The sequence below is a fragment of the Magallana gigas genome, chromosome 8 (genome assembly GCF_963853765.1).
Source record: "Magallana gigas chromosome 8, xbMagGiga1.1, whole genome shotgun sequence".
NCBI classification, from domain to species: domain Eukaryota; kingdom Metazoa; phylum Mollusca; class Bivalvia; order Ostreida; family Ostreidae; genus Magallana; species Magallana gigas.
The window spans coordinates 15,014,251-15,038,564 of NC_088860.1; the positions used below are offsets into that span (position 1 = coordinate 15,014,251).

The 24,314-nt window shown below is 32.4% G+C and overlaps 4 protein-coding genes across 4 annotated transcripts; 2 read left to right on the forward strand and 2 right to left on the reverse strand.

The window, feature by feature from the left end:
• The first annotated feature begins 18 nt into the window (after positions 1 to 18).
• On the forward strand, positions 19 to 3,306 carry LOC105347972 (ankyrin repeat domain-containing protein 39). The gene is made up of 3 exons (XM_011457243.4): positions 19 to 253; positions 829 to 1,032; positions 1,422 to 3,306. Exons 1-3 carry the CDS (start codon positions 56 to 58, stop codon positions 1,578 to 1,580), a joined length of 561 nt encoding a protein of 186 aa, XP_011455545.3. The 5' UTR covers positions 19 to 55; the 3' UTR covers positions 1,581 to 3,306.
• LOC105347973 (uncharacterized) lies at positions 2,052 to 9,384 on the reverse strand. Its single transcript, XM_011457244.4, has 6 exons — positions 9,296 to 9,384; positions 8,905 to 9,048; positions 8,237 to 8,336; positions 7,670 to 7,837; positions 6,877 to 7,083; positions 2,052 to 5,002 (listed from the first exon to the last, which is right to left on the reverse strand). The coding sequence occupies exons 3-6, from the start codon at positions 8,295 to 8,297 to the stop codon at positions 4,788 to 4,790; spliced, it is 651 nt and encodes a 216-aa protein (XP_011455546.3). The 5' UTR covers positions 8,298 to 8,336; positions 8,905 to 9,048; positions 9,296 to 9,384; the 3' UTR covers positions 2,052 to 4,787.
• Positions 9,385 to 9,570: 186 nt separating this feature from the next.
• On the forward strand, positions 9,571 to 16,018 carry LOC105347975 (ras-related GTP-binding protein A). Its single transcript, XM_020075177.3, has 8 exons — positions 9,571 to 9,708; positions 10,592 to 10,691; positions 10,890 to 10,956; positions 11,226 to 11,448; positions 12,499 to 12,594; positions 12,752 to 12,874; positions 13,125 to 13,332; positions 15,522 to 16,018. Exons 1-8 carry the CDS (start codon positions 9,676 to 9,678, stop codon positions 15,617 to 15,619), a joined length of 948 nt encoding a protein of 315 aa, XP_019930736.1. The 5' UTR covers positions 9,571 to 9,675; the 3' UTR covers positions 15,620 to 16,018.
• A 2,950-nt stretch (positions 16,019 to 18,968) lies between these two features.
• LOC105347974 (G2/mitotic-specific cyclin-B3) lies at positions 18,969 to 24,300 on the reverse strand. Its single transcript, XM_011457245.4, has 10 exons — positions 24,043 to 24,300; positions 23,464 to 23,589; positions 22,962 to 23,152; positions 22,555 to 22,636; positions 22,191 to 22,283; positions 21,478 to 21,708; positions 21,086 to 21,241; positions 20,705 to 20,854; positions 20,286 to 20,413; positions 18,969 to 19,902 (listed from the first exon to the last, which is right to left on the reverse strand). Exons 1-10 carry the CDS (start codon positions 24,118 to 24,120, stop codon positions 19,845 to 19,847), a joined length of 1,293 nt encoding a protein of 430 aa, XP_011455547.4. The 5' UTR covers positions 24,121 to 24,300; the 3' UTR covers positions 18,969 to 19,844.
• Between the last annotated feature and the right edge of the window lie 14 nt (positions 24,301 to 24,314).

Here is a 24,314-nt window from a genome sequence, read left to right on the forward strand (position 1 = left end):
TTCGGGTTCGATTGCATTACTGAATTTTACTTTCGCTTTCATTTTGATCAAAACAATGAGCAGTTTTGGTCATGCTCATGACTGCAGCGCTCACAGTTCTGGTGCCCCGTCAGTGCACCAGACACTGGACGAGATGGAGTTTGAAAGAGGGATTTGGTCGGCCGCCGTAAGTGGAGATTTGGAAGAAGTGCAGAGGCATATAGGCAAACGAGAAAATGCAAATAGAACGGACTCCTCGGGTTACACAGCTTTGGTATGAGCCACAACAATTTGTTACATGCATACTTTACATAGAAACTGGTTATTGTGTTTTAATATGGTGTCCTCCTCTCCTATTTGCCTATTCCATTAGAACATCAAATTTTTTTTGGATAATTTTAAAAAGTTTACAAGAATTTAACTATTGAACAGTTCCAAAATGCAAAATTTGGATATATTTTATCACATAGGGAAGAAGTGGGATTTGAAACTGTGATCATTAAGTCAATAAATTCCTACAGATCAAGCTAAAGAAGTAGCCGACCAACTAAGCTCAGGGAGATTTGTGCATTGAAACTAGAAAAAAAATTTGAACAATGTCTTTTCGGTAACAACTGACAGAAGTTTGGGAAAATTTTTCTGAATCATTTTGTGTGGCACTGGTCTGAGATTCAGATGAGAGTTCAGTCATTATGTTTTAGTACAGGGGTACCAACAAATCCTGTGGAGATTAGCCAGCCAACCATGCAAAGCTATAGAAAATTTATAGTTATGTAACTGCTCACGAATATGCTATGCCAACATTCATACAAACCGCTTTTTGAAGTTATCCAATCTATTTCCATTCAGCACTATGCCAGTAGGAATAACCATCTAAGCATATGTGAACTGTTGCTAAGGTCTGGAGCAGATGTGAACAGCATTACTAAATCAGGAGTTACCCCCCTTCACAGAGCAGCATACAAAGGGAACACAGAGATTGTTCAGCTGTTATTGAGAAGAGGAGCTTGCCCAACTATACAGGACAGTGATGGGAAAATTCCACTACATAAGGTATAACACTTCAGGTTTTAATGGTACTAATATTTATCAATACATATGTACTCAAAGTCTTACTCCACATATTTGCATTTTGTTTTAGTTTCTTTTTTTTTCAAATTTACTTTGTAAAAAATCTAATATATGCCAAGTAATGCCCTTTAACATACTCATGTGTTATGCACCTCAAAGAGATTTAGATAGAGCACTAATGATCTTAAAACCAGAGATTTGAACAAGTCCTAAATACATGAACAGCATCCCCATTTTATCTTTCTCCATACCAAAACTGTATCACTCCGAAAGATGTAAAATGTGTACATACCAATGTATTGGTACTTGTTCTCTCTTTTCACACATTTACACAAAAATCTGACTTAGTGTAATATAAACTTGTTTAACAGGCTGTGGAAATGGAGAAGAGTGACATAGTTGACATTCTGGTTAAGGAGTTTCCCCAGAGTGTGTCTATCAAAGACAACAAAGGACAGTCACCTGGGTCCTATGTAAAGGACCTTAACAGTCCACTGTATTCAAGGCTGATTCCTCAGAGTCCTGACTAACCTAGGAAAAGACAGATTTTCTTCAGTGTGGAAAATACTCTGCTATTGCTTTTATTTGTATAAATTAATAAATAACTGATATGTCTCTCAGGTTGAAGTGCAATCTTTTGTATGAATGCATTACATACTGTAAACATATCATATTTAGTGTGTACGGTATTATTTTTCAACAAGTTAGCGTGGATTAGTGCAAATCTAAATATACCTATTTATCTACTTATATGTTTTACATTTTGGCGATGTACTTGATTTAGCGGACGCCGTACGTTTCCCGCCAAAAATGCTAAATAGAATACACAGCCAATTGTTTTACGTTTACAGTATGGAGAAAGATTGTTTGGCCGTAAAATGATAATTATTCATTTGATTTCTATAAATTTTCAATCCTTAATCATAGGTTATATATTCCATATTACTGGTATTACAGAGTTCTTGTTTTGATGAACTGTTCAATAAAAATCAACACATTCATACAGTTCTCTTGTTTTTATTTTATACACAAAATGAAATTCTGATATTTGTACAGAATATCAACTTAGATTTTGCATTGAGTAAAATGATATGTATGCCTCACATATATAAAAATAGTTATGATGATATGTACAACTTTAGTTTCAGTACTTTATCCAACACCTGAACTACTAATACACTGTATCTGAAATATTTAATATTCTCAATATAATCTACAAGTCTAAATCAACCATTTTTTTCATCGAGATATACAAATTGTGTAGTTAAGATTTAAAAGTTACCAGTACCCGGTAATTGCTTTTCCTATTCTAGCAAAACTTTATTATGCTTTTTAATTGTGCCACTTTCATGTATCTTTTGTGAAAAGAACAAATTATAAGCATCTACAGTTGAAAGATTTAATTTAAGGGATATGGTCATAATTTTATCTGAGAATTTCAAACTTATTTCCATTCGTTATATTTAAACTGCTGTATTTTCGGTACAGCTATTTCTTTCACATAGACAAAATTTTAATGTTTAGTAGTTGTAAATTACAGAATAAGTTATTTACACGTGCAGGCACAAACCTTGTTTACCTAAGAAATGGAGCTGTTTATTTTGATCATATCTCAATATCTAAGTTAAGGAATAACAAACATAAATCAAAATTGACAATGAAAATCTAATATGAGATTTGGAAATCTTCAGTTCAAATAGTGACCATACCCCTTTAAACCTACCAGTAAGCTCCTTTGTTTCAATTTTGAAAATAATTTTAAGCTCATGATCTCAAAAATTCTACAGTGGCTGCATGAACATTGTATAAAAAGAAATTCAAATAGACTTGTATAAAACTCAGACTAAAAGAATACAAACACATGTATATTGTATATTCATCAGAATTACCGTACAATAAACAAATTACAGGTATGTGTAGAAAGAATAAGGACGGGCACAAAGTTAAAAAATTTTTTTGAAAAGCTAAATAAATGTACAATCATGTAAAAATTATTATGGTAAAAAATAACAATGAACAGATTTATTACATTATACATGTGTATAACAGTATTCAAAGAGGAGATTTAAGTTTTGATTGCAGAGATATATACTGAAACACTAGCTGCTAAAATATCCTGAAGTATTGGCATTTACTTCTTTTCTTATTGTGTTCATTTACATACCGATAATCTCATGAATCAATTGGTATTATTACATGATTTCTGAACTATAAAATTGCAAATAAACCTACAAATGTATGTATTATTTAAAAAAACAGTTGAGTGTTAATCCAATTACTTTTTATGAACAAAAAATGGGAGGATAAAGGATAAATGGTAATGGAAGTGAAAGAGTACTGGTACATCTATAACAGTAGATAAAACAACATATCTGGAATGTTACTGTGACAATGAGCAAGAAAAACATCTATAGCATCTCAAAAAGTTATTATGAAAAATACATTTACAGTAAAAATTAAAATGTACCAGAGTATGTACGTGTAACAGAACTGTATGTAAAACATCTTTTATCGTTCCAATAAATGATACACATGTATTTCAAAATCTATTTCTATGATCATTATAAAAAATTGTGTAACATGAAAAAGTCCTAGAGAGAATCTTAAATGAAATTCTTCATAATTATTTATCTGAAAAATTTTAAAATTTTACTACATGAAAGAAAAGGAAAAAGATATACATGTAACTTTCTTTTAAAGGCAATTTCCTGGATTTCCAGTTCATTCCAAGCAAGTTTTACGGTAAAGCAATTATACAATGTTTAGACTTCAAATTCAAAATGTTTTAAATAAAGTTACAAGATTAAGGGTAAAACACATACTGGAAGCAACAATCACCATTTATCATGATATTAATATTTCTGGGTTTTTTTTGTATTAACATGCAAATTTTTTGTCAACTTGTATAAATCAATTCTCAAGCAAGCTCATGTAAAATCGATCTACATTGTAAATATTTGATAAAAGGTTTGTCATGTACAGTAGTTCAAATGATATGTAGTGTACATGAAATGCAGATTCAAACTGATAACAAAAAAATTAGAATTCAAACAAAAAATGAAGTAAATTAGTTTCAATCTCATAAAAAGAAGAATCACACAACAGCTAAAAAACACCCTGATACCTACAAAAAATAATAACAATTTATAGCTGCAGGGGAATAAAGATAACCAAAAAGTACAATAATGTTGGAAAACAGTCCATTCTTTATTGGAAGTTTATTCCGCCCTCTTTGAGCATCTGTGTGTATAATTCTCTATCTGCATATTACATATAACATTTATATATTGAGTGATATTAATGGGAAGGGGGGGGGGGTGTGGTGGGGGGGGGGGGGCATGCAGGTACAGCCTATATAGCAGACCTCGAAGGTGATAGTTGTCTATTTAACACAACACTGCTTGACAAAACGAAAAAATACTGCAAGCAAATTGCACCTTCACTCTATTTACCGGTAAACAATAATGACATTGGTTTTATCTTCAATTTATAATAATTCTCTTTCTGCATACATGTATTACAGTTTACATCTTTTTGTAAAATGATGTCTTTCGGGACAAGTACAGCTAGTATAGCAGCCATTGCCACCTCAAAGGTGATTTTCCATTTAACACAACACTGCCATAGCCATACACAACAAAAAATACTGCAAGCAAATCACAACCCCTCTCCATTTAAACAATAAACGTATGTTGGTTTCATCTTCAATTTTTCAGCAGTCTGGTAAACATTCATGCCTACATATGCACATCTCCCTCTTTCACATTGTATTTGGGAGCAGAATTCTTGAAGTTCTTGTAACTGGTTGCCACATGTCGTATATAACCTTTGCGTACTCCCCAAACGACCAGACCTACCATGATGCCTACCCCAACAAAGGCAAACAACAAGGAGAGGCCGATCGTCAGTCCTATCTGTAATGATCTGTCTTTTGTGTGGGGAACAGGAGACACTGAAACAGGTAATACACAGAATTTAGAAAAACTATAAAAAGTTATCAGCAATCTATTGAATATTGGTACACTTGAACTCTGTTATCTCAAACACTGATATCTCAAATACAATAGATACGTCAAAAGTGATTTGAAAAACACTTAAACTTATGTTTTAAGTATTATACCCTTGATATATCTCGAAAAAACTCTGATATCTCAAAGTTTTTAACCAGTCCCATCTAGTTCAAGATATCAACTATGAAGGTTTGACTGTAGTGTATATTAATTAATCAAAGTAATGAAAAGAATTAAATAACTGCACTTGTTAAATTTAACATGTTTCTAATTTAAAGTAAGTAAACTACTTAAGGGTTTTTAATTTTGCAAGATTATTCTTTGACCAATATTTGAATATTGCTGATTCAGTGTCAGGTGTTGCTGCTTTTCTGAAGGGGAAGTCTGTAGGATATTCTCATAAAATTTTACCTGCAATTTCTTCAAAGTAACATCCTAGATATTATACCTCAATTTCTTAATCCTTTAATATTGAGAAAAAAATTATTAAAAAAAAACCCTTTGCAAATATAAGTGAAAATTTATCCCTGCACAATCATGCACATTCACATTGCCGGGCTAAATACCTTTATGTATACTTATGTTTTAACTGAAATATAAGGCTACCTTGTATTATATATTTGGTATAAACCTGTAGGTCTTTTTCACAAAAAAATCTCAAGATTTTTCAAGAATCTCTTACAGAATATTTTATGTTCATTCACTAACAAACCCCTTACAGATTTCAGGTACCATATAATTTCCTTTACGAGAAACACCCCTCCCCCCTTCCCTAGCAACATTCTTTAAACACTTAAGTTTTGTCTTTTGACAAAATTTAAAATATTTTGTAAAAAGGGGCTATTGGCTCTAAAGTGTTCAATAACAGTCAATAAAATAATATTCTTATTTACAAGGTAGTATTACCGGTAAATATCCTTTTATCCAACATTCCTTTCATAGAGGTTTATAGTAGAAAATTAGGAATATTGCTATTCACAGGTATGGTAACATAAGCATAAGACATTGACTCCAATCCACCGTTTTTAACTAATTCTCCTGCAAGGTCAAAATCTTTATCAGGTTGAATACAATAACATCAATATGGCCATAAAGGTTCTTACTACTGGTATGTTAGTAACCTTCAATATTTAAACATCACATCAGCCCTCTAAGTTCTCCTTCTACTGGGTATTCTTTTTATATACCGTACATTAAATAAAATAAAATACTTTCTTTTGTGATTCATTTGGGATATGAAGGTAACGATTAACATTGCAAAAAAAAATATATAACCTTTGCTAGGATTCGGTTATGTTAATTTTTTCTGCAATGATCACTACCTTCATAACCTGCATGAATTGTGAAAGAAAGCATTTTATTGTTAATATTTACATTTTTCCTTTAACAAGTTATTGAATTAACCATAAAAAGTAGGTAAAATTAACTAATTCTGTATGTTAGATAAAAGAAATAGCAGAGTCATCTTAATGGGAACTTGAGTCGGACATCATCATGATTATTTAGTGTAGTCCTTGTATTTTTAAAATACTTAAGGTTTCCACCAAACAATAAATGGGTTAAAAATTGATCCTGCAGAATTCAGCCATCAGTATCTACAATGCTGTGAATTACAAGTGGCTTTCTTAAGTAATAGAGAAGAAAATACTCGGCAGATGTAAATATATAGGGATGACATAATATCATAAAATTAAATGTTACTGACCCCTTTGCTAACAATTAACATTCTAAAAATCCAGTTAGTAAATTGTGCACATGTACATGTATTAGTTTGACATAAATGTAAATAAATATCTTCTAAATTATATGTACATACCTTTCATAGTATTAAGGACAAAATCACTAAAGCTGTTATTCACTGGTCTGGTGACATTGGCACGATATTCCCATCCTCCATTTTTAAAATTTAATTTTCCTGTGAGTTCAAAATCTTGGTCAGGTTGTATGCGATTACTGGTTGCCATGTACACAGTGGCCTTAGTAAACTGAATAGTTAAGTTTGGTTCATTCAATATATGTCCCCCTACAAGTAAAACCAGTAAACATGATTATATGCGTATAATTGGGATAATCACAAGTCCTGAATAGCAATTTCTAGTAGTATATCAAAACTCTTGGCTAGTGATTATGGACAAATTTGACTACTGGTATTGGCCCAAATACCATTATTTATGAAAATGAAACCGATGTTTGTTTCTTATATATGCTTGCAAATGATAGGATAATCAAGATAAGAAATCACAAATGAAAATGATTTGAATCAATAAGAAAAACTACAGTGATTATATAAAAGAGAAATTATCAATCTGCTATATTTTTCTCCAGTTTATCCTCATTGCCAGTGGGGAGAATTTAAAATGGAGCAGAACCTCTTACAATCTTATCTATAAAGGGCAAAAATAACCCTGTACATATTGAGTTACTGTAGTTTTTCTGGGGGGAAATGAACATGTATATGTACTACTAGCTGCAATAATGTTGCCCTCTCCCCCCCCCCTTTTTTTTGGGGGGGGGGGGGAGAAAAAACATCATATTTAAAAAAAAATCTGAGAGGGCTACATTATTGCAGTTAGTGTACCACTGGTTATTGCAATTTTCCTTGTGTATACCTTCTAATTCTATACTGGTGTCTGGGTCAGTGAATCCAGCATACACCGTTCCCAGTCCCTCTTTTGCAACATGGTAGATGCTCATGCTGCATTTAAACTTCTCTTCATTGTAGTAGTAAGAACCGTACCACCTCTGGTTGTCCTCAAAAACATCTTTCCAGGATGTTCCTTAATTCAAAGAAATCATATTATTAACAGAATCAAAACATACACATGTTTTGAGTAATTGAGTAATTTTGAGTGTTATATGGTAACTATTATTTGTTAGCATAATATTTTTATGTGCTTTATGGTTAATGTTGCACAACATGCATAATGTTCATTCAGATATTAAAGGGTCTAAACTGGGCCTCTCAAGCAACAATACATATTTTGAAACCTGATTTTTGAAAAGAAAACAGAAATGTTTAACTTCATCGAAAAAAATAAATAAATATCAGGAACATAATCATTTACCTGTTAATGCTGTTATATTCCTGACTTTACATTGCCTATTAAAGTGTACTGATAACATTTTGATGGATTGATTAGTGGGTATTTGCTGCAAATTCAGAACCAAACACTTACCGAAGACATTTGGAAGAAGGAAGCTGATAAGGCAAAGCAGTACTGACAAAGAAGCATGCATGATTATTCTCAGATATTGGAAGTTAAAGGTGTCCTAAAACTGAAAATGAATAATTCAAAGATTATATCAAAGTTTATTTCCTTTACATTGCATATGCTATTAATATGGCTTACAATCATGCCATTGGCACGTTTTCTTCAAGACAAAATCCATTGTTTTTCAAAGTCATATTAACTAGTATAAGGGACTTTTAGTTATTAACTCCATAGTACAGATCATGAAGATATCAAATCAATGATAACTGATCTGAAATATAAGTGAAAGTGAATTGGAGTAACATATATGAGTAAGCCTAGATAGAATGTTCTTTTGTTTATTGGCAGATGTCCTACAGAGCATACAAGACTGGTCACGGTAAGATAATTCTTTCTAGAATAAGCCCATTTTTATTTTGCTTAAGCTTCAAAAATGTTTTCAAATATTTTGATTAATCTATAGCATAGTTTGACATTCTTTTTTTTTTCAACAAATTTTGGTGTTACCCTTCAGTCATGCTATGTATTGAAGAATTAATACATTTGTCACCATGCTTTTTAAACATTGGGTATAAAATCAACCAATCAATATATTGGAACAGATCAAATACATCTTTGGTTTATTAAGTTACCTCAATAGAGCGAGTACGAGTGATAGATGCAGGATAAAAAAATGCACAGACAACTTTATGTATTAAACATACAGCTCCTTTTCCCCAAGACTCCTAGTCTTATTGAGTTAATGGTCAAATGCGCCACTCCTGAGACGCGATGTCCTACAAAAGTTTTAACAATATCAGTTTTATTTCAAGCATTTTTACTATCATATCATGTCCAAATCGAAAGACTCTCAATCTGACACTACCATTGAGTAAGATATGTTTAATTTTACCACTTTAACAGTTTTTAATATTAAACCAAAACCATGCAGTGCTGTTAAAAATTAACTCTGAAAAAAAAAGTTTGTAAATATAGACAGAATTCCATCATCCATCTGAATGAATGTATATAGGTTCGTCTTACCGATCTAAGCTCACATATAGACCCCTGTAATTACATTATCTAGCAACTTTCCATTTGATAGTAAGATACGGAAGTAAACAATGCTATATGATATTCACCTCGATCCTGTAATTACCGATATGCACTAAAATAATGAAACTGGAAACGAAAAAAAAATCAAAACATATTTTGTTGTTTTTGTTACGGTGTATATGATAATATTTCTACGATCCTCCCTTTTCTTACCGAATGGAAAAAAAAATAGACTATTTGTAGTGCTATTTTCTGCAGTGAATATCATGTGATGAAATATGCAACTACTATAATTGAGGATTTATGACTGTTTTTTTCATAAATTTTTAGTATTCTTTTCCCTTGTGTACTCTAAAAGATTTTCAACCATGTCTAAAGCACCTGCAAAAATGAAGAAAAAGGTAACTACTTGTTATGACTGAAACGGTACAGTTTAGTGAACTTTATTTATAGTTCGAATTTTCTCTGTTATGTGTCATGCTCAGAAATGACCCAGAAATGAAACGTAAATATATGTACTCGCCAAAGTTTGTGACTCTGGGCTACTGCTCTTGGCTTATTGGATGAATATGAGGGCCGATTCTTGACTATTGTGTGATATAATTTATCACGAGCTCTACTTTTTTTCTGTCAAATTTTATTGGCTTTAAAATAAATACCACTATATCTATGTTTCAATAAAAGATACTGGAAATATGAAAAATCATCTACAATACCCTGTACTGTGAGATTTCACAAGACTTGTCCTTTTGCTATTGTTGTGTAAGAAAATCAATGGATAAGAGAAATAGAGATGTACCAGACCGGTATTCAAACCTGGGCCTTCTGAATCTCTAGTCAGGTGCTCTACCACTGAGCTATTTAGTGCTGATATTTAAACATGTCTAACTGTCACAATCACTCCCCCCCCCCCCCCCCCCCCCCCTCAGAAAAACACCATCCCCAGGCTATTTCCCCTGACAGGAGTTAATTAACTGTCAGTTCCTGGGGTTGGCTTGGCACCAAATTTTATGGGATGGGAGAAATAATGACGGACCAGACCATGATTCGAACCCTGGCCCCCAGAATCTCTAGATCTCTAGTCAGATGCACAATCAACTTAGCTATCTGGCGATAGTATTTAAACCAGTCTGACCATCCAGTTGCATACCCTGTTATAGAGAATACATCTGTGACACTATCAAAATTTTTCCCAGTAATATGATGGATGTCTAAAAATTATTTAAAAAAGAAAGATAAAGTGTTTATGAAACATGACTGAAAGATGTTTGTGCTTTATCTTAGGTGCTGTTAATGGGCAAAAGTGGATCTGGAAAAACCAGTATGAGGTCAATCATTTTTGCCAATTATATTGCTAGGGATACAAGAAGACTTGGAGCAACAAGTACGTACCACCATGTAAAATTTATTGACCAAAATATAAAATCTTTAAACTTAATTGAATACCAAAAAGAAGCCAGATGCAAGGTATATTTCATGTTCTACTTAATTTTATAGTACATGTACATGTTTCTTAAACTCAGTTTTAATGATGTTATGAAATCATTCCATTCAGTCATAATAATGACTCTTTGTTTTACAGTTGATGTGGAACATTCACATGTGCGCTTTCTTGGGAATCTTGTGTTAAATCTATGGGACTGTGGAGGGTAATAAGTATTTCATATTTCCTCATTTATTTCTCATAGATTCAGAGTTCATTAATTTATAAAGCAAGTTTAAATCCACACATAGAATTTCATTTTATAGAGTTAAGCTTTTTGTCATACTTCAGTATTCTTTGCTATTCTATGACTAGTATGATCAACAATCATGATAAAAAAAGACAAATTTATATAATGCTCAATAAATCTTTTTTCTTGAAAATAATGATTAGTTTATATGTCAAAATTTACCTCACAATTTCAATTCATTTCAGACAAGAGGCTTTCATGGAGAATTACTTTGCCAGTCAAAGAGACAACATTTTTCGGAATGTTGAGGTCCTGATATACGTGTTTGATGTAGAGAGTCGTGAACTGGAGAAGGACATGCATTACTATCAGTCTTGTCTGGAGGCCATTCTACAGAACTCACCCGACGCCAAAGTCTTCTGTCTGGTCCACAAAATGGACCTTGTACAAGATGACCAAAGAGATATGGTACGGCAAAGAAAAAAAACCTCTCAATTTCTCAAGCTAAAAGTATTCAAAATATGATGCTGCAGACATATTTTTTATTTTTATTTTATTGTGAGATTTGCAATGGGGAATAAATTTACAAATTTGAACTAGAATTAAAAAAATTGAATTATTTCCCTTTTCAATGTTGCATTAAAATACATCAATGCTGCAGCATTTGACCTGATATGGAGTGCCTGAGAAACAAAACATAAATTTGCTTTGGCCTATGAGTTTAAAAAAATTCAAAGCACTTTGCAAAATAAGGGAAACGATAAAACTGAACTGAATGGAAAAATTAAGACTTTTACCACTGAAAGCGACCTTCTTGTTTTAAAGGGGCATGGTCACGATTTTGGTCAAATTCTATTTTTCTGTTTTTATTATTTACAATGCTTTAGGAATGCATTTCTAATGATCTAATTAAATTTGAGAGTCAGTCTTTAAGTTTTAAGCAAGATACATAGCTCACAAACTTGTGTCATGTAAACAAGGCTCGTGCCCTGTTTTTGTTTACATAGGTTCAACATACCAAAAAAAAACTTTTTCAAGCTGATTTTTCTATCTTCTTATTCATTTTAGGCAAAGATAAACAGTTCCTAACGTTTAACATATTCATATTTGGTCTAGAATTGGAATTTTCACTTCAACATTCAAAATGTAAACAAAAGCTTTGTTTACAGGTCAAAGATTTGTAAGCTTTGTATCTCGCCTGTAACTCAACAAATGCAATTAAATTTTGGTTGCCTATTAAGAATGCCCCACTGAAGCATTTTAAACATTAAAATTGGAAAAATAATTTTTGACCGAAATTGTGACCATGCCCCTTTAAGTACCGGGTGCTTGTACTTTGTGACATTAACTTTAAAGACAGGCCAGTAAAAATTTAAGGTCAAATTGAACATCATTTCTATTCAATGTAGTCAAGCTTTAATTTTTTTTTTATAAAAGCAAACCTTTTCATCTATAACCTCAGACTTTACTTTTATATGTTGCAATTTTGTTCAAACTCTTTTGTTTCTACACTGTCAGATATTCAGAGAAAGAGAGGAAGACTTGAAGAGATTATCTAAGCCCTTGGATTGTACATGTTTTGCTACCTCTATCTGGGATGAGACACTATATAAGGTGCTGTATTTTAAAATTCACTTGTAAGATTATACATGTCAGATACTTTTAATTAAGTGGTTTTCTGGTTTACAATATGTATGTTGTAAGAATTCTTTATTATATACTGGTAGAAACATTATTTCAATTATCAAGGACATTTTTACTGTGTTTTCAGGCTTGGTCTAGCATTGTGTATCAGCTAATCCCTAATGTTCAGCAGTTAGAGGCAAATTTAACCAATTTCGCAAACATTATTGAAGCAGATGAAGTTCTACTGTTTGAAAGGGCAACTTTTTTAGTAAGTACTTTGACAACACACATGCTTGTTTTATTAAATTTACAGGCATTATACCCGGTATATTGATTATAGAAAGTACTTACCAACGTCTGGCTGGCTTTGGAGATCTCCCTATAAGGTCTTACCTAACCCCATCCCCCATTGAGAAGTTAAATGAGTACAGGTAGTCTTATGCTTACTCTGTAAACTGTTCTTTTTGGTGAACATTACTGGTATATGGTACAAATGTACATGTACATGTTTCTTGCAGGTAATTTCCCACTGTGAAAGGAAACACCACCCAGACATCCACAGATTCGAGAAGATCAGTAACATCATTAAACAGTTTAAACTGAGCTGTAGTAAGTTAGCAGCCACTTTCCAAGGAATGGAAGTCAGCAACAAGAACTTCTCCGCATTTATTGACGTCTTCACATCAAACACTTACGTAATGGTCGTCATGTCTGATCCCACAATACGTAAGTACTGTAATCTTGTCTGGAATACCTTATTGCTTTTTATTAATATTGTTATGAAAAAAAAGTAACTTATCTTTAATTGTACATGTAGAATTCATTATTGTTTTAATACGTTAGTATTATGAATGGCCGAGTGGGTAGCTTATTTGAGAGGGAGTGGGGTACCAGCATGTATTGGTAAACTCATCTCAAACATTGATTTGTTTAATACTTATAGCTATGGAAAAGTGGAACTGAGTTTGAAGCCCCAATTGATGTTTCTATGTGTATTTTAATCTTTGTATCTTAAGGTCAGACGACACGTTCCTCAATTTTAGATAACTTTTTCCAGGAATTTGTTAATGGTTAACACTACTTTGACAAGCTTTCTTGCAAAAAATTAGGGTACCTTACCAGGCATTTCTGCAAAATACTAGAGTATGCAATTTCCTATATAATCTTCTTGAAAATACACTTGAATTGCTGATATAAAAATAAATACATCTACAGCACAGCGAAATTCACTATATTAGAACTATATCTCCGCTGGGGCGGGGCTTTGAACTCACGACCTCAAGAACCTATACGCTTCTGGCAGTGAGCGGCCACGGTTCTAACCACTCGACCATGTACACATATAACCAAATTCAAGTAAATTTTGATCATTTTTAAAGTAATTATAAAATTAATATTTTTTATTGGAACTCTTTATTACGAGGAGATACAAAAAATATTCTCGAGGAACGTGTCGTCTGACCTTAAATCCTTGTAAATCTTTGGAAGTTTTTCTCTGTCTGGTTGACTTTAAGATCAGGGGGTTTTAAGCTATGGGTATAAAAATTTTCAAAATTGATGCATGCCAAGACCAAACTTTACAAGACACTCCTTGTGTCAGGTATTTCATTGCTCATATTGCAAATTGCATTTTACATGTATTCATAAACATACCTAATAATATTAGAATATGATCTCATCCCATCATGTGTTTGCATTCCAAAATATTTTTCACCAATGGTTTCCTTGGATCCAAACCTGCCAAGCATAAAAAAACAAAATCCAGAACATTGTCTGAAATTCAGCATGGCTTATTAATGAAAGTTCATAAATACATGTACCAGTACATGTACTTGAAAATTTGACATTCTCTTATTCCGAGGATCTCCTTTATTTAGTTAATGCTAATCTTGCTTTTCTGAAGGAAAAAAATTAGAGAGGAATTGAATCGATTTTCATTGTATTAAATAAATATTTTTAATATTATATTTAGTAGTACAGAGGGTTCCGCTTAATCTGATAGTCAATTTGCCAGAGAAAAATTATTAGATTAACCGATTATCATATTAACCAATTTAGCGTTTTTGTGCTCTTTAATTTTGGTGTAGAATAAAATACAACTTGTTTCAATACATAATTTATTAACAAAAAGATATAATCTGTTTGTCATTTAATAAATATTTTTAATATTATATTTTAGCAGTACATGTATATTATCACTATATATATAACTGTATATAGACATACCGGGGTATAGTCAATAACTAAAGAAAAGATTGTCTGAAAAATGCTGACTGAATAATATCAAGAGAATATTACCACCAATTTAATAAATCCCTTCTGATGTGTTTAATCGCTTTTGAGTTGTCGACTTGTTGGTGTTGACGTAAATAAACCTTTGCGACTCCTAAAGAAGGTGATGTCGTAATAGGCATTCAGTCAAAGCAAGTAAACAACACAATGTGGTGGTTTACTAGCATAACAGATACAAGGATTTTCAAATTATTGAGGAGTAAAATCCGGTAGAATATCTGTAGCATAATTCCTATGGAATGCGGAATATTAACAGAGACAGTTTTTTGCAGAGGATATATAGGAAATGAACTTGAACTTGTGATTTCTATGTTGAGCTAAGAAAATTACAGCAATTTGTTTGTAAAACCTTTCTTGAAATATGGTTTGATTGTTTTTTTAAATAATTGAACAAATATTTACTGTGTTTTTGGGCAAACTTGATTATAGATGAACCAGTATTAGCACTTTGGGATGAATATATTGCTCTCCACTTCATGTCAATCAATATTTCGTCCACCATGTGCTATTATAATCAAAAATGCCCTAAACTTCAGTCAATAGTTGTATACTATATGAAGCATCAGCTTTTGATTTTTGGTACATTTTTGTCCAAAAAAAACCAATTTTATTTATTTTTTTAGCCTCAGCAGCAACTCTTATCAATATCAAGAACGCCAGAAAACATTTTGAGAAATTGGAAAGGGTGGATTCTGGACATTCTTCCATTGCGTCACGATAGGACTCCATTGATTGGTCTTCTACAAAGAATAGCTGATCATCCGTTATTCAGTGCCAAGTTTTCAGCTTCAATCCTTTTGTGTTGACACTCGTTGATTCAGCTGCTAAATATTAAAACACATTGAGTCAACAGCTAACGATTATACAGTTTCTGTCAGCATTATGTCATCTGTTGAGCGCGCTATTTACTCACGTCATTTGTTTATTGATGCAATCCAAGTGTTGGGTTTCTTTTTATTTACTGATAATTTAATATATGAAATAAATTTTACTGTTATTAATTTGTGTACATGTGTTAAAGAATGTATGGGAGTGAGTGAATGCCCCAAATTAGTAAATGGACACATACCTTGTTGTCAAAAATGTCTTCTTTTGCTGAAAGTAAATACATTAATATCAATGTGCAATCTTTTGTTCTTCTCTCATAAAGTTTTTATTAGAATTAATTGAAAACTGCTTTGATTTTTCTTCTTCATCAAACATGAAGTTGTAAGAAGGTTGGGTAGCTGACAGACCTCAATTATAACTAGACGTCATTGAGCTTGTGACCATTTGAAAGAGCCCAGGACATTAGGATACCATAAATGCATTCAGAGGACTTTTCTTTGACCTGAACCTATGTTTTGGAAATTTTCCATTTGACATTGGACTTCAATTTAAGGTCACTGCAAAGGCTGTCTTTTGGTTTAATCTAATAAATAAAGTACCAGTGGGAGAGAACTTGATTTTAAGGAAGGAGTCTTTTCTGGTTTTCAACTTGTCAAACGTAAATTTGATTAATTGTTCATTAAATCAAGATGAAAGGAAATTAAAATAGTATATTTTTCTTTCTTTTTTACTTTCGTACAACTTGGCATAGAAAAATGTAATCAATGTTTAGAATGGAACAAGGACTATATTTTGGGCGTAATATTGGCGTAGGAAAATATCACATGTTGCGCAATTCAGAATTGCTGCAGATTATATATATATAATGAGTCTGTTTTAGCATTTTAAAAACAATAACAATAATGTTGGATTTTTTTTACTAATGTGAACTAATAATATGATACTTGGGTTTCAGAATATGTTTTTAAAATATGATTTGCCTATCAAATAACATTTTTATAAGCTTTTTAAAGCGCCCATTCTATACATTGATTGTTGTGAAAAAATCACTAAAATCAGTTTTTCTCTCTTATGAAACGGTCAATATATTAGCTTTTCTGTCAATTTATATCTTTATATAAAGTCTTCATAATACATAAAAATTAGAAATATTTTATTATTGGAAGCATAAAAAAATAATCAAAATTTCTTCAAAATTTAAGAAAATTAGAGGAAATGCGGGCTAAGCAATATCAATTTTAGTATAAATATTTATTCCAATTTAGTAGTATAAGCTGATAGACACTCTCATGGTCTATGATTTCATTGAAGATTTGAATCTTCAAATCTTAAACAAATGTCTACAGAACTATAAAGAGCTACACTTATTTTTATCACTCTTTACGTTGAGGAAAAAGGTAGTGACCTTGACCTGACCTTTATCCGAAAACAAAAAGGTCAAATTTAATTAAACTGATAGAATCATTAAGTAATATGATCCGTTTGACTGTGTCAAAATTTCATGCATTTCTTATTATAAGAAGTATGTTTGATAATGAAAAGACTCCTTCCTTAAAAGAGATCTGCTTTGAACTTCACAATTTTCTAAGAAAAATGGATTAAGGTCACTGCACACCTTTTACCATAAAGTTCTGTGTGAGGAGAAGGAGCCAGATAGACCAAAGGGGAAAGAATATATATTGAATGGAGAAGATTTTTAAAAGGAGGTCTTTTATAATGTTTACCGTAACAGAGAAACTCTGCACATCCTTTAATTAAAGGCACTCTGCGAATGGAATTTGAGCCAGATTCGACCAAGGGGAGAGAATAAATGATCCAGACAAGTATTTTTCACATCTCTATGACTTCAACCTTTAACCGAGAAATTTAGGAAGAAAAAATATGCTTCGGATAAGTGATTTTGGACTGACTGATCACTATGAGGTCACAGAGTTGGGCCCTAATTAGTGATTTGGCTCTCATACAAAAACAAAATATGTTTCTATTCCAATCCACTAGTCTAAGATTGTCTTATTATCAGAAGTATTTATGCCTTGGTGTCATTACCAGGTCAAAGATTTTAGATAATCACCCACACCCCTGTACAACGGTTGTGGTATTTGTTTGTTGTTGTCTTTGACAAAAAATGCAGAATGGTGGTGGCTCAGAGGTGAATCTCACCGTCATTATCACAACATTCCATTGAAAATTGTAATGAATTGTAAAGTAATTAGCAAGCTTAGGTGCCCTACACCTCTACATTACAATGCTATAAACAATATTTACATTCGCAAATATGTTTCTTTATATGAACCCATAGAACAGCGAAAACTATCAATTCTGTATGAACTTTTTCATGACGTCACAACGATCATAGCACGCGCTTATCGCTTGGATTATTGTAAACTTTTAAGTGTGTTGCCATAGAAACATATGCACACTTTTTGTAAATTTTCACATTTTTATAATTTATTATCACTGTACACAAAAGTGTGAAAGTTTCGTTCTAATTCGTGATTTTTGCACTTTCCACATTTTAAAAGATAATTCTAAATGGTTACTGACAGCCTCTAAAATTCTTCGTAATTTTAACAAATCTGGACGATTTGTCTTTTTCAAATGTAAATATGAGTAATAATATACAGTTGTTGACTGGGGTCGAGGGCAACAGTTGATCTGTCGGACCGGCTCGCAAACTGTTGCCCAAGGCCGAAGGCAACAGTTTGCGAGCCGGTCCGACAGATCAACTGTTGCCCGAGACACAGTCAACAACTGTTTTGTTATACCCCTTCTAATCAATAACACGTTTTCCCGGAATGTGACGTCACCGGTCAACAGTCTTTTTTAACAGTCGATTTTAACAGTTCTATCTAACAGTTCCAGTCCAACAGTCAAAATGCTGGACTTTTTTTCGTATAGAGTTATATAGTAACTGTTTTACAGGGGTATAACAAACAGCAATGTTAAAAAGTTCATCAGGATATGAAGTTGGTTTGTACGTGATCAAATCTACCGAGAAGCCCTTTGGGCTTCACAGGATTTGATCACATGAAAGGTAAAGTACGGGTATGCATCAAATACACAGATTGATAATATTCATAATTAACTACAAAGCTTCATGAAATTTTACTGGGTGCTAAATGAAAACCAGACATTAGTGGCATAGCCATTTGCTCTATATTGTTAGACAAATGCTTAGAAGAAGAAACCAGGCATATATCTTAAAACAGATATACAATATATGTAATTCCAAAACAAAGGCATTGTTTGAAACATCTTTATTGAAACAATTGATGTATATCTTAAAACACTGAATGATGGTAGCAAAATTTAGTACATGTAATGTGTAAAAATATGAACTAAATAAAAAGTTATTATAAAATAATCCGAAAACATCTACTTGTACATAAAAAAAAGGGAAATGTAAACCATAAAGTGACTACTTAAAAACAAATTATTGCATTTATTACATTTTTTGTATTCGTTAGAACATGATCATAAGACGACTATAAATTCTGACTTCCTCTTTCTAGATGTTATCAAATAATGATGGTTACCAGAAGTCTGCCATATCTCATTCAAGTAAATTGACTAATTCTATGGTAAAAACGTCACCTTCATGCTCAAATCATATTCATGATTCAAATACTGACTAAACGCATTTAACATGATTCATATTTACCCATTTCATCTATAAAAAGGCTAGATAACCTTTTTAATGTTGATACTTATAAAAATTTAATTTAGCCAATTTTTTTGCCATTAAGATTTAAAAAAAAAATGATGTACTGGTAATAATAATTTGTTGAATAAATAATGTTTTAAAAATGACTACATAAAAACAGATAATTCTATGTACAACAGATAAAGTGGGATAGTAAGAAGGGAAACACCTATCTACGTATGTTATTAGTACAAACATTCCCTGTCAATTAAAAACCTGCATTACAAAGTTCTCTGTATTTATCATAAAACAGTATCCTCAATTTTAGGGGAGCTTTGTAGATCTTCTGAGGTTTAAAACACAACACACAACCGGTTAAGAGAATGCTGGGCTTTTCATGAATATCACAGATCAAGCTCTGCAGGTATTCAGGAGGACTTGTCTCTTTCCTTCAAAGTGTAATGAGAACATGGCTTCAAGATGTCAGGGCCTCCTCTGATAAAGCTGGTACCTTGGCTACTTCATAGAACACACTGAAAATATAAGGCAAACAAAAGAATTTAACTTCTGAGTTCAGAAAGCCTGTAGATCCCATAACCACGAATGATTTCACTTTAACTAAATGCTACATGTACAATGTATATATGCAAAAATTGGTTTTCACGGGCACAAAAATAATTGTCAACTTCAATGAAAACAAAATAAATCATTATAGTTATTAATACAATATGTGCAAAAGGATTAACATCCTCTACATTAACTTGTGAATTGAGTTTCAGTACATTGTAGCTTTAGAGAATTAAAATCCAGTTTTAACCAGTACACAGAATTTAAAGGATAAAATGTTTGTAACATATAATATAAAACACTATCGAACTCCTTTGCAACTGCAATAGTCCTACAGTGGAGAACGCACCTGTGTGAATACTTGGATCTGATGGTGGTTAGCTGTTTGGGTGGGGAGGCAATCATTGCATTCAGTTCCCGGACAAGACCACTGATGTCTTTGTCTGTGTAACCAGTGTAGTACTCCAGGGTGGAACTCTGTAACATAAACAGTTATGACTGTGAAGAAAGGGAGACAACTCCATCCTATCAATAATAATGCTTTATCTTTCACCTTTTACTTTGAATAATTAATAATCCTGACTGTGAAAAAAGGGGACAGTTTAATTCTACCAATAAGCAAAACTACACAGAATTTTAATCAAATTTTTAAAATCATGCATGTTCATACATGCCGACTTGAAATAACAGAAATTCTTATAATGCTAGAAAGAGAGACAGAGCTCCAAGTTTTTTTTCCTGACACAGCAGTAATACACAGCAACTCACCCATTCTCCTGTGTTTTTCATTTTCATTGCCAGCAGAAGACATGCGGAAGCCATTTTTGATTCCCTGTATTTGATAAACTCATACTCCATCAAGGACATCTCTAGGATATACCTGGCCATCGTTAGTGTCTCCATTGATGCTCTAGCACACTGCCAAAACACAGTTTTTAAATTGTCATTCAAAAAATCAAACATTTTACCCATAGAATTTAAAAGACAACAGTTAATACATTTTCAGATTGATTAACTAAAAGAAACGATTTTAGAGAGTGTTACAGAAACTTCAATTTACTTTTTTTGACTCACGTACAAAATAATAAAGTAAAGAATAATCAACTTGCATGTATGGAAAAGTTTCAAATTTTACAGAATATCAAGTACCTTGGCGTATCTTCTGAGGAAGCGATAGGACAAGGGCATCCCAATGTCAAATCCTATCGTCTTGAGGAGCGTCCTTTCCATCTCCAGGAACTCCGTCCGCCTGTAGGCGTCGTCACAAATGTACAGGAAATCCTCAATTAGAGGAGGACATCTCTCCTGCCAACATCAAATTTTTGACATTTATTATATACATGTCCATATATGTAACTTATTTAATACCATAATGGATACACCATATAAACCCTATTAAATTCCCTCTTTAAATCAATAATAACAATCAAGGATCCATGCATATGTAATTTTCATTCGAAATCAAAGTATTGTTCAGGTATATAAGTAAAAGGTGATTTTCCTCTGATCTACATGTACGACGACAAGTGACAAAAACTTACATCGAACTTGCAAGCAACAAACAAGGAGGCGGCGCCCACAAGCTGCAGGTTTTCCTTGGGCACCTGTCGGATTGAGAGGTAGGTGTCGACTAGTTTGACAGCTAGGTACAGGGTCTCATGGTTCAACTCAAAGTTCTCCTGCACCTCCACCAGCCAGTCCACCAAAATGGCACGCATGTTTGTGGTCAACGTGGTCTGAGTGTCCATGTACATGGGAACCATAAACAGCAGCTGTAATGATGGATTGGGCAATGTAGAAAACTTTTATTTTGACCATTTTTGCCAATATGAATGCATTTTAATAGGAAAAGGTTACATTCATTGATTGCATACACAATAACCAACAGTTGTAATTTGCTTCCTTACTATTTCCAGGGAATTCTTTTGCTTCATTTGATATTTTTCCCTTTTACTTAGCAAGTTAAATATGAGGCTTAATTCCAAAATACGTTATCTCTCTCTTTGTTTGGTAAATTATAAACAGGGGAAAATCCTTTACATTAAAGGGGTGAAATTTTATAAAAAAATACATGCTTCCTTAATATCTCTATATTCTTGTATAAAATTTAAAAATCAAATATCGTCATCAACAGAGTAAAAATTCTAAACAACTCTAAAAACATACAACACTAAAAAGTATGCCATGTGTATAAAAGCATCATATTTAAATGTATGTTCTTTTGACAGACATATGTTAGCACACAGTATTTTACCTCTCTTTCTTTGTAGTATCTGAAGATGAATGGTGCGTAGAGTGCACATTGGGCAGTGTCTTGTAGATTTTCTGTGTCCACATCATCTACTGTCTGAAATAATACATAAGAAAACACTGAAATATTTAACTCTTGTAAATTTATACACCAACTTTTCGAAGTGACAGTTATGCAATATGTTATAATGAATTAGTCAAGTGATTATGATACAACAATTATTGCTTTTTCTCAGGGTAGAGAAACAGGAATTCATAACAATTTCATACGGCAGCAATTGCTAAGCAAAATATATTTCATTAACATAATTGTTTCATTGGTTGAATCGTTCCATATTACATTGTAGTCAGTCAAAACAATTTCTTACTGCTGGAACTGTTTCTTTTTCATCTTCTGACACAGTGCTAATTTGACTTAAATCTGTTAGACTGCTTTTGCATGAACTGTTGCTGGAAAAAAAAAGTATTAAGATGTTATTTAACTTTTTTTTTTTTTTTTTAGAGTTAGCTCATTACAAACAAAAATCATGAAATGTAGATTTTAATTTTGTTGACCTAACAACAAGAATGAATATAAATTTTTTTTCAATATAATAGAGAATATAATTACTTTACACATAAAAAGATATAAAAATGTTGTGAGCTTTCTCTGTATATGGCTTATTATAAAACTTTCTTCTCAAACAACAAAATGGAAGGAAAAATGAATTCTAGACTTACAGGGCCACAATAAAGACCCTGCAAAGATTGTTTCAGATGATTAAATGAATTTTACCTGTCCTGAGAACTTGATACTAGGGATTCCTGGGATAGCTGAATGATGTCATCTAAAGCCGGGTCAGCGTTCTCAGTTTTGACTGTCTTTTTCTTTTCTGACTTCTTTTTGGTCACTTTAATATTAAGTCCTACAGGTGGCTTGGCTTTTTTCTGTGCATCTTTCTTTAGCGTGTTATTTTCATTGATAGCCTGTATGTTAAGTACACCAATATGTTAATAAAACTGTTGAAGCTATATAAATAGCATTTTCAAAATTTCATTTAGCTACAAAAATGTTGAGTGTGCTTTTTTAATATTTCTTAATGTTACTAGCCTAAATCCTTTATGATACATAAAGTTAAAAGTAAAACCATTACAATTCATCCAGAAAATAGGGGATTATTCCAGCTTAAATAAGAACTAATTTGTCATAAAAACTAGGAATCTATCTATTAAGGGGATACATATTCATAAAAAAAGATAATCAAAGATCTTTAAACGATAATTAATGATTTTCATACATTTGTGATGTCACCAAATGCAGCTCTTCTCTTCTGTTTCTGGTCCATCATGCTATCTCCTTGGCGTTTGATTCCATTCAAATTACTCAGGACATTTAGGACAGGTTTCTTTGGATCCTGGTGAATCTAAATTCAACGCAAATTTACCATTACTTCATTGGATAAATACATGTTTCTGGTTTTTCTAACTCAAGCGTACAGATTGGTCCAGCATTAATTAATGATAAGTGAATCTTCATTTATTTAAATTCTGCTGTAACATTGCTTGGACGTACTCAATCTGAGCATAGTGTGCAGAATAAAAATTGTTAAAATGGGTACCTCGGAGTAATAATCACCCTAGATTTGATTTGAACATATTTTATTGCATTATATATTACAATGGGATTGCGCACAAGTAATAAAAACTTAATTCGCCCTCTCCCTACATGTTGAAAAACAAATACAATATTATTGCAAAAACGTCTCAGGAAAAATAATCACCTTAATTTAAATCTGACACAATTTACATGGTTTTCCCCCAATACATCACCAATAAACATAATAAATAAAGAGTATTCTGATAATTAAGATGCTTACTTGTCCTAATGAGCTTGTTCCTGATTTAGATTTCCTTACGTCCAACAATGAGGTCCCTTTTGATTTTTTAGAGTTCATTGTGTTGTTTTTCTCCTCTGCAACACAAAATCAGATGCTGGAGAACTTGGATTGCGATGTATAACCAAGTAGCAACCACGCGGTTTTATTCGTGGTCAATTTTGTTTAGACGCCAATTCTCATTCTCAGAATATAAACAACACTATCAGCGTGACCACGAAGTTGTTTTTAAATTTTGTACAATAAAGACGGTC

Excerpts from the sequence above, each read along its gene's own strand:
- LOC105347972 (XM_011457243.4), top strand. The coding sequence starts at position 56 with ATGAGCAGTTTTGGTCATGCTCATGACTGCAGCGCTCACAGTTCTGGT. Across the intron at positions 254-828 it reads CCTCGGGTTACACAGCTTTG|CACTATGCCAGTAGGAATAA; the intron begins GTATGAGCCACA and ends ATTTCCATTCAG. Across the intron at positions 1,033-1,421 it reads GGAAAATTCCACTACATAAG|GCTGTGGAAATGGAGAAGAG; the intron begins GTATAACACTTC and ends CTTGTTTAACAG.
- LOC105347973 (XM_011457244.4), bottom strand. The coding sequence starts at position 8,297 with ATGCATGCTTCTTTGTCAGTACTGCTTTGCCTTATCAGCTTCCTTCTT. Across the intron at positions 7,838-8,236 it reads CCTTCTTCCAAATGTCTTCG|GAACATCCTGGAAAGATGTT; the intron begins GTAAGTGTTTGG and ends CTTTGAATTAAG. Across the intron at positions 5,003-6,876 it reads TGTCCTTAATACTATGAAAG|TGTCTCCTGTTCCCCACACA; the intron begins GTATGTACATAT and ends TACCTGTTTCAG.
- LOC105347975 (XM_020075177.3), top strand. The coding sequence starts at position 9,676 with ATGTCTAAAGCACCTGCAAAAATGAAGAAAAAG. Across the intron at positions 12,595-12,751 it reads GGGATGAGACACTATATAAG|GCTTGGTCTAGCATTGTGTA; the intron begins GTGCTGTATTTT and ends CTGTGTTTTCAG. Across the intron at positions 13,333-15,521 it reads CATGTCTGATCCCACAATAC|CCTCAGCAGCAACTCTTATC; the intron begins GTAAGTACTGTA and ends TTATTTTTTTAG.
- LOC105347974 (XM_011457245.4), bottom strand. The coding sequence starts at position 24,120 with ATGAACTCTAAAAAATCAAAAGGGACCTCATTGTTGGACGTAAGGAAA. Across the intron at positions 23,153-23,463 it reads CATTTGGTGACATCACAAAT|GCTATCAATGAAAATAACAC; the intron begins GTATGAAAATCA and ends CTTAACATACAG. Across the intron at positions 20,855-21,085 it reads TCCTCAGAAGATACGCCAAG|TGTGCTAGAGCATCAATGGA; the intron begins GTACTTGATATT and ends GTGTTTTGGCAG.